The sequence below is a fragment of the Stigmatopora argus genome, chromosome 3 (assembly GCF_051989625.1).
Source record: "Stigmatopora argus isolate UIUO_Sarg chromosome 3, RoL_Sarg_1.0, whole genome shotgun sequence".
Taxonomy (NCBI): Eukaryota; Metazoa; Chordata; class Actinopteri; order Syngnathiformes; family Syngnathidae; genus Stigmatopora; species Stigmatopora argus.
This window is the reverse complement of record NC_135389.1, coordinates 11,713,374-11,723,360: the sequence shown is the minus strand read 5'-3', so window position 1 is coordinate 11,723,360 and position 9,987 is coordinate 11,713,374. Positions and strand designations below refer to the sequence as shown.

The window sequence follows — 9,987 nt, the reverse complement described above, 5'->3', positions numbered from 1 at the left end:
CTTTCTAGCTGTCTTGTCTTTTTAATAACCTCTAGATAGTTGGTTGAGACATGTCTATAAGTTGAAAACATATGAAGTTCATTAACCTTTAAGGGGAAGTCTGAAACGGACACTAAATGATTCATTATGTCCTGGGAGCTCGAGATCTCTTTTCATCAAACTCATCATTTTTCAAATTCAGACTCCATAATTTTTTATCCATCCATGGTTGGTACTGAGGACTCCTGCCCCAAATAATTAATGCCCCATTTCCATCCATTTTCTTTACCGCTTGTGCTCCTGGGGAGTCGGGAAACAGCTGAGTTGGAGCCAGTTCAAGCTGACTCTGGGCAAGACTACAGCCTGAACTGGTTTCTGGCCAGTAGCAAGGCACATGACAAACATTCCCACTCTCATTCATGCATTGTCTTATAGGAGAGTGAACACTATGTTAACGTTATGGTTTTAATTCTTATAGTTTCTTCATTCTTTTACTTTTTGACGCATTTCTCGTTATGATAATTCACTGTCAGCCCACCATGTTGAAATGGATTGGTCATTCACCGTTGTCAATGGAACATAAACATGATCATTGACTGCCAGCCCTCTCAGTTGAAATAGATTAGATGTCACTCGCCCTCAATGGCAGCAAATGAGTTAGTTTAAAATGTATGCTCGCTCACTCCAAGCTTGTATGGGTTTTCTCTGGGGTACTCCGGTTTCCTCCCACATCCATGCATGCATGTAGGCTGGTTGAACACTCAAGCGCCCCTATATATGAGTGTGAGCGTGAATGGTGGTCTGTCTCCTCGTGCCCTGCGATTGGCTGACCATTAATGCAGGGTGTCCCCTGCCTGGCAACCGAAGTCAGCTGGGAAAGGCTCCAGCACCCCCACGACCCTTGTAAGAATAAGTGGTTCAGAAAATGAATTATTTTTTTTTCCTGCCAAGATGGTAGCTGAGGGTACATTAATGAGAAATAAAATGATTTTTAGGCAAATGGCTGCAATGCCACAGAGAGTTGAAAAATCTTAGGGAGTCTGAATAATTTCCCCACACGGTGTAGAATATGAAGTCAAAAAATTGAGGAGGACCATTCCAATAAAGCCATGCTCAAACAGTATAGGAAAGGGTGGAACACCGCTGCCCCCTAAAGACAGTTGATGTAGCAAACAGATACAATTATGCTCTCACTGTGTCTAAGGCCATAGACTGGTCTAAAGATGAGTGTGTCTATTTGTCAGTCGTGATTCCTCCCAAAACAGGAATCTCTTTGTTTGGGGGATCTGATTGGTGAGGGCAGGCTGAGCTTTACATGTATGTGAAGAAGTAAGAACATTGTTTGCTTTTGTGTGACAGTGAGGTAAGACTTTTAGTGGACCAACATGAGAAGAATGAATGATCATCACATTCCAATTGATGTCTGACTCCCTCAGTTTACATGTCTAAATCACAATATGTGTTTACACACGGGAAAGTACAGGTTTAGAATGCCCCCCCATCCATATTGAAGAAAAAAATATGTAATTTTCATCATTGAAAACCACAAGTGCTGCTATGAATACACACCATCATGACATTTCAAACATCATGTGTGCGAAAGTCACAGTCATTAAAATAGCTGAAACCTTGGTGAGCAGGTGTATAGATTTTCTTAAATGTCAGGCATACGTTTAAAAATATACAACAAAACCTAAAAATTACCAATTGATCAGATTTTTGGGAAATAAGATTATGCCAGAGTTTACACTTAAAAAACAAGTGCGTACAACACTGCCAGGTTAAAAATACATTATGTCAACAAAGAACTGTAGTAGTTAAAACACGTATGCTGGCCGAACAAACACTATACATTTAAGTGAGCTATCAAATCCAGTTTGTAATTCTGGGATAATTGTATTTGCATTTGTCACCACACGCTAAATGTTAGTTTTCCCTTTCGTCACTCGCTGCCTTTGACAGCTATAGCCATCTAATCCAGTAAACAATCGCTGCCAGCCATCCCAGTTTCTATGGACTGGATGTCAATCCCTCTCAGTGGTAGCCATTCAGTTAAGTTTAATATATATATTTTTTTATTAACACAACAACACACTCACAGTGTGTGGCCCCGCATTACAAATGTATCCACTCACACTATAAGAATGGATTTCTGAAAATATGCATATTTGAAGAATCATACCCATTCTTGACAAATATTTAATAGAATAATGAGAGCTTAGGAAACAAAACATGCAGCATGTGGTATATAGAAGCATGCTTCACCATGGGGATTTAAAACTGCAAATTGCCTAAGTGCTGTTGATTGGTAATGTAAATAGCAGGATTAATAGTGAATAAAATAATGGGCTTCACAGGGAATCTCTTATTGAACAACCATGGAGAGATTGCCAATTTATTATAGACTGCATGTGAAGGTTAAGGTTAAAATATCACAAAAAGTCAAAACACAGTCAGAGTACCATTCAGCCTGTAGCTCACACAACAAATATAGTATCAGTTTCATCCACCATTTTGGAGCCTTATTTTATACTATATATTTGGTTAATTTATTTGATCCATAAACACTCATCTAAAACGTTCAGTTTACAGGGACTTTAAAAATCAAATTAGGTTGACTCTGACGTACAAATAATCGATCCCCTGCTATGATGATTACAGTACTGCACCGATCAATTTAGTAGATTGTTGTTCGTGTAACCAGTTAACGATCCCTTTCAAATAATTGAACTCCTGCTATCGAGTGTTCAATACTGCATTTATCAACTTCGATATCTAACTGGTTCAAGTGAGGAGCCTTGTATCGTTTCAGTTTCTAGTTGTGCCAATAAATCAAATTTCATTGCTGTGACCATTCACTAAAAAAGCAATTTGTCTTCTAAGACTCATGGGAAATGTTAGACCGACACTTAAGAAAAAAAAATAACTCTACTGCATACTTTGATGTAGTGATGATCTAAATATTTTTTTTACAATTTAGCTAATTCATCAAAAGCTACTCTGAGGGATCCTTTTGTTGGCAGTTCCTCCACCTAAGTCATAAAAATCGACATTTACAGCATCCACTCCACACATGCCCACGGAAAACCACAGTGCCTGAAAAGGAACAAAGGTCTCTCAAGGGCATCTTTTAACTAACAGTCCTTTTTATGGTCTTTCCTTCTCCTCCCCCTCCTTCACAACTGAACACCATCAATCTAACCAATTTTACTTTAATTTTAGTTCTCACCCCATTAGTTTCGGGACATAACGCAGCTCTGTGAGAGAAAAGAGAGGGAAAATCAGCAGAAGAGGAAAAATAAAGTTTGGCTCCTTGGAGACATAAAATGTAATTTCACAGTCAACTTGCTGTGATGTATTATTTCACAACAATGGGGTGTGGGCTGATATGAGCCCTCCTTGGCACCCGCACAAAGCTGTTAGAACATCAGCGATGGCTCCTCGGGGAACTCAGTGCTGTGTGTCAGTAAAATTACCCCAAAAAATGCCAAATGCATCATAGTGAATCCTTTCTAATCCATTAAGAAAATGATTGAACTATGACTGTCAAGATACATGATGATACCAATGCTGATTTTTCCCTTACTTCCGATCCAATTTTTCTTCAAAAACTGTTTTGTCAATAGCAATCTGATATTTTTAGACCTGTGAAAATAATACAAAAAATAATATAATGCAATTAGTAAATATTTTTGGGGATTAAAGTGAGCCCTGCTGGCACCTCCTCAAGAAATACTGCTTACAAATATTACACTGTGCTGTTTTTATTATAAGTTTCTAAATGGAAGTTATCCCACAGTTTTCCATAGCCAAAAAGCACAATTGTGCTCAAAACACAGATCCGATTTAGTAAAGTTCTGTTTAATGTTTCTGTTCACAATTTGACATAACATACTGTGAAAAAATCTCATTGGCTGATTTTGATGATGACCAAGGTGCAATCTGTCAACCCCTTCCTGTTCAAATATATTGGACGCCTTTCGCCCCTAGTGGCAATAAACACATTAATGTGGATGGATTCTTTTACCTTTTTTTCTTAATTTTTTTGAGAGGTGTTCCTAGTTTAAACTCTGAATTCATGTATGGAAATGAATAGGTATAGTAACAGCAGGTGTTTGCAGGCAATAAAGAAACCTCACACTCCCTTAGTTTTATTTATTTATTTTTAAGAAGACAATGCAACCAAGTGTAAGGATAATTTATTCCAGTAGCTGAACAGCCTCGTTGCTCCTACCTACTTCACCAATACACTCGCGATATTGTATCAAGATGTAAGACGCTTCTTAGATTCAGTCCCTCCCCATCAAGACAAGCACAGATGCAAAAAGATAATATATACTTAAAATAACAGAAAGGCAAACCGTATCCGCTAATGTGCGCTCAACAAGCTATCCCTCAACCCAACATTACTGTTTTATCATCCAAATGATGCTTTCAAATGCACACAGTCTTCTATTTCAGAGTTTACTGTTCTTTTGAAACTGGGACACCAATCCAAGAACTTGATCCGATGCCGTGATGACTTTATTCTGCAGGTACAGTGCACTGTTTTTTGAAGTCTCGTTCAAAAAATAACGATAATTCACCATAATGCCACAGGAGTTTGCCACCCCCTTAGGGCTCGTATCAGCGTGCCAGTTAAGCCGCCACATTGTAGCGCCGTTTTGAAGGTGGAAGTTGGCTACTTGGTTAAGTGCGTATCCCCTCCTCTTCTCCCCGTAAAGATACCAGGCACAGAGTCGCATCAGAACGGGTTCCAGGAAACAAGAGAGACGTTCTGAACGCATCCATTCACTTGTGGCTATTAACTTACGAAGGGCATCGGTGGCACTATTGCCCTGAGAGATGTCGGTTGTTTGCGCCACTTCCTGCCACTCCTGCTCAGAAAGGAGGTCCAAGCCACGGCCTTCTTTTCTGTATTGGCTGAGAAGGCCTTGGAGCCACGAGGAGAAGCCTGGGATGGGGGATAGGCTGGAAAACTGGGTCATGTGGGGAAACTCACTCTAGAGAAATAAAAGCAAACGGAGAAAAACAATTAGATATTACCCATCATCATTTTCTTTGGTGGCAAAAAATAAAAAGAAATGCTGTGTGCTTTGACTCCTGCGTCATGATCCGGCAGATGGAGATGGATCATCTTCACTCCTGCCCTTCCCTGGTCTGTTCTCATCCTCAGCCACCATTTGGACTTTCACCTTCAATTTATTGCACTCCCCGCCTCCCATTTATTTGCACACAGACCAACTTTCACCTTTTGATTGGGCTTTCTTATCCTTTTTCTTTTCCCGTTTTGGCAAGCTGGCACCATTTTTGATAAGCTAGATGTGTGATGTGGCAGAAGTGATAAAAGCAAGAGATGAAAGACATCCCTCAGAGAGTTAACTTTCTTTTTAGATGAATGGCCCTCAGTGTTGGCCTTCTTTTCAATCAGAATCCAGTCAATAAAAGGTTCTTCTTATTTGCATATCACGATTTTCCATGGCTTTAACGCCTTTTTCAGTTCATGAATCTTGGCAGGGCTGACAAAAATGCCATTAGACGTAAAAACCAGGGCTGTACATTACCAATTTTCATGATAATACAATATCAGTTCTTCTATATTGAAAAGTCTGCTGTGATTCAATTTTGATTTGATTCATACTGTCCTATAATGATGTTTCATTCAATGTCCTGTATTTTTGTGACCTTAGGGTGCACCATATTAAAAGGTGTAGTCTCAGTTTTGGGTGCAAATTCTGTATTTAAAACATACATGATTGTGCGCATGATATGGTGATAGACTGGACATGCTAACCATTCTTCCCCCAGGCCGTCTTGTATATTTACATTATTGTGACTACAGTTAAAAAAACGAACCCTTCACACAGCCACTTTCTCATTTTCCCCTCGCCCACCCCATCTGATTTTCCTTAACAATGACTCCGACCACCTTTTCACGTCCGAATGCCGTCATCAGTCAAGACCATCTTTTCTTTATCTCCAGTATGTCGGCAGAAAATTCACCCACTTAGTCAAGCGAAGAAACCCATCGAAGTTACACAGCGACATGAATAGAAACTGTATTACATCAAAAATCATGCCTTCATTTGTACAATGTTCTGAATTGATTACCAGAAAACACCTAATTGCATGTAAAATGAAATTAATTATTGGAAGCAAAATTATACTATAAAGAAGAATTTAACTGCTTGTTAAATTTAGGGGTTTACATGTTCACAATTGGAACTGAACTACCATTTGTGAATTGAAGAATGCATGATTCTGATTAATGGATGCATCAATCCGAATCATGCATATTCTTTGGAGAACATTTACTCCTACCTTCTGTCATGCCAATTACAAACATGCATAGTGCACCCACCTGTAGTTCCCGAACCACCCTCTTGATTAAATAGTTTCCCAGCTCAACACCTTGAAGACCAGCTTGGGTGGAGGAGATGGAGTAGAATACTGCTGCATTTACCTTGTTTACATCCTCTTCCAGATCATGGGTAGAAAACTCTCGTACAATACTCTAGGCAAGAAAGCAATAATTCTTGTAAGACAAACTTAATATCATCCTTTGTTAAACTTTAATTTCACTATTTTACATGTAGGTTTATCAAAGTTATGTCATGAAAATACATGTCGGGTAAAAAAACTGCTACAATGTTTTGGATGAACACAAATTGCTTTGGCCCAAATTGGTATTTATTTTGGTCATTAACGTGGTATTTAAAGAAAACATATACACAGTAATTCCATTAAACACATCATTTGCATCTAAGGTTTTTTTAAGCAATTGATAATTTACATCACAGTGTGGACATGGTAAGCTTGACAACATTCAATTACAAACAATTTAGTGAAAAGGATCAAATATTGTTGATTTGATCAATTTGTTTTTGTTAATGATTTTGAATGGTTAACTCCACATGCTGCCTAAGGTCAATTGAGATAGGAATTTAATTTTCAGTGCATTCAAATTCAGCAGTCTTCTTGGCGACACTTTTTTTTAGTTGAGGGAAAAAAACACTTTTTCACTGTGGAGCCTTTTTGAATCAGGATTGTCAAGGTAAGTAAACCTGGTGTGCTTTTACTGTTATTAATGAGGAACAATGTAACACATTTTTAATTATATTTCATTGTGTGGGAATATGAGAGGCATTCATTATGCAGCCTTTCATTCTAACCTGAATGTTGTCTGAGATATCTTCGGTGAGGGCCACATGCAGCACAACCAGCGGCTCCCCTGGCATGGTAGCATGAGTGAAGGCATAACAACGACGGTATGGCCCCACTCTGCGCTTAAGGTCAGCCCAGTTCCTAACAGGATGCACCGCCTCATACCTGACAGAACATTTGTAATTTTTTTTTTAAAATTATTTCCCAAGCTGGGATGTGTGATTCAGGTATAGAATTTTATGAAGGACACCTAAAACGAATTGAGGAGGATGATATTTGCAGTCTTACTGGCTGATCTTTTGTAGGATCTCACAAGGAGAATGCCAGGTGATGCGCTCAAGTCTGAGTAGACCTACAGAGAACCACTCGGACAGCAAGCTCTTTAGTGTTCCATTGAGATCCTATGAGAAAAAAGGATGAGCCATTAGGAATTCATTCGTTCATTTTCCATACCGCACATCTCCGTGAGGAATGCGGGAGGCAATCCCAGCTGAATTCTTACAAAAGGAAATCTACATCCTAGACCAGAAGTGGGAAATCTGGTTCTCGAGGGCCGCTGTGGGTGCAGGTTTTTGTTCCACCTGATCCAACACAGACAGTTTAACCAATTAGATTTCTGCTGAAACAAGACTGACTGCGATACACTGATTGTATATCTAACATACCAGATTGGTCGAAAGGTTTCCTCTTATAGGTTGGAACAAAAACCTGCACCCACTACTGCCCTTTGTGGAATTAATTGCCCACCCTTGCCCTAGACTGGTCGCCAGTCAGCCGGAGGGCACACTGGGAGACACATGGCCATTCACACTCCCAATTATAACGTCACCAGCTGGAATCGAGTCCACGCCTGCCCATACCCAAGTCAGGCAAGTGAACCACTTCACTATAAGGTGAGTCCAATAAACCTAAGTTATCCTATCATTATTTCGTTGTTTATAAAGTACTGCATATATACTTAAATATGTGGCATGTGAAAACTGATAGGAGAGTTATGTTATGAGTAATGATGTATTTGGGCTGTTTTGTTTACACAAGAGCTTCTTCAATAAAGAAACTTGCCATTTGGAAAGTGGGCCTAATACCCTTTGAAGGTCACACTTGATTTATTGCAAACACACAAGTTTGAGTTTGAGTTTACACATAGTGCTGTAACGTTGTGAGCTTTCAGTATAGTGAAAGAAAATATTTCGAGGACTACTTTAGTATGGTGACACCTTTGCCCCAGTAAAATGTGTGTCACAGATCCGCCACGGGATTCTTTCAGGAGGGGCAAAAAATAGCAAGTCTGGTGCTAATGTAACCCACACCATTGACTGACGTCATTAATACAGTCAGCTGAGAAACCTGCATGATTTGTTTAAAATTTGAATGCAGATTTCACAATACAAAAAACATCAGCCACAAAAATGCATGTGTAATAATCATTGTGATCAAATTGATTGAAAGTATCTTCAAAAATATATTGATTTAAGTTGCCAGAAGAATGTCTCTCCTACTTTTGGTTCAGGCACATGACTGGACTGAGCAATGTATGCTAAGAGCTGCATAAATTAAAGAAAGCTCAATTTGGATTCACATCTTGATTAATACACTGAATTAAATTAAAATCAAATACGATGATATTGATTAGTACACAAACATGGATACACCTTCAGTATACTGAGTGTTAATGTTATGATGTATGATTCTTTCTGGGATCAGAGAGGGGTTAAATCTCATTGTACTTGTATAATGACAATAAAGGCATTTAATTCCAACGTGTGGACAGCAACTGTTTAGCTTATTCGGTGATCAAGGCTGGAACTGGGGGAAAGGGCATTGCTACAGGAGTGGGCCAAGTGGGGGTACATTATCTTTGTGGCCCCTCACTCAAAGTGCAGCAAACGACACTCGAGTTCTGCAGTCAAAAAACGCAAAAAGAAAACAAATCTAACCTCACACTTAACGGCAAGTAAACGACAACATGCAATTCCTACTTTTTGACCCTTGCCAGTTCTCGTTAAAAAATGTCAACAAACAATCTCCATGGTTTTACCCTCAAGTGCGGGCTGTCGCTACTTTTGGATGAGATGGTTTCAAGCACGTCCGCTCGAAGGTCCACCAGAAACTTCACTCCCCCTTCCACTCGACTTATGTGGTTAATTAACTGTTTATAACGGGGAGTCAAACTATATCGAAGTCTGTCTTCGACCTGCAAAATGGTCGCTAGGTCCCTTAGTTGCGTGTCCAGAAGCTTCCCAGCGAACTCCGAAGCGCTTTTATGATCCACTCCAAAGTCTCGTGACAGTTTCACTAGGAAATTAAATTTCTCTTCTCGCTCAAGACTTCTGTAAAAGTGCATAAACTCTAAACTGTTGGCTTCTGGAGGAGGGGGGCATTTTTCTCTTGTTTCATATGTGGGTAACGGGGACACGACCCTTGCCAATAGTTCCTCCATCCCAGTAAGGCCCCCGCTTGTTGGCGATGACAACCGACGACAGATGCCGGAGTTCGACGCCCCCAAAGTGGCCGTCAGGACGGCTCGGTGTCGCCAGCACTTAAGACTGGCCCGAGAAGCGAAGATCGTAGGTCGGGATAGCATTGCTGGGAGGGAGCAAGACTTGTTTAGGGAGACAACCACTCACACCTAGAAGGTAACTGTTTCCGGGTTTCTTAAAGAGACATTACGTTTTAATGTGAGTGGAAGGTGATTATTTTAAGAACTTTTCTACTGTTTCATCCATGGTATTCTTTTCCTAAATGTTGCCTGCGACGTCCCCTTTTTTAATGTATCCCTAAAAAATGCGAGCTTCAATACGATACTAATGTATAAAAAGATGTTTTTTGATTTTTTAAAAATCG

General features: G+C 39.7%; 1 protein-coding gene across 1 annotated transcript; it reads right to left on the bottom strand.

Annotated features, from left to right (window-relative positions):
* Nucleotides 1-4,124: 4,124 nt before the first annotated feature.
* Nucleotides 4,125-9,785, bottom strand: mlycd (malonyl-CoA decarboxylase). The gene is made up of 5 exons (XM_077597343.1): nt 9,182-9,785; nt 7,432-7,544; nt 7,152-7,308; nt 6,341-6,493; nt 4,125-4,982 (listed from the first exon to the last, which is right to left on the bottom strand). Exons 1-5 carry the CDS (start codon nt 9,725-9,727, stop codon nt 4,437-4,439), a joined length of 1,515 nt encoding a protein of 504 aa, XP_077453469.1. The 5' UTR covers nt 9,728-9,785; the 3' UTR covers nt 4,125-4,436.
* Nucleotides 9,786-9,987: the final 202 nt, after the last annotated feature.

Coding starts and splice junctions, on each gene's coding strand:
- mlycd (XM_077597343.1), bottom strand. CDS start 9,727: ATGCTATCCCGACCTACGATCTTCGCTTCTCGGGCCAGTCTTAAGTGC. Junction 6,494..7,151: donor ATATCTCAGACAACATTCAG/GTTAGAATGAAA, acceptor TTTCTTGCCTAG/AGTATTGTACGAGAGTTTTC. Junction 4,983..6,340: donor GGGTGGTTCGGGAACTACAG/GTGGGTGCACTA, acceptor TTATTTCTCTAG/AGTGAGTTTCCCCACATGAC.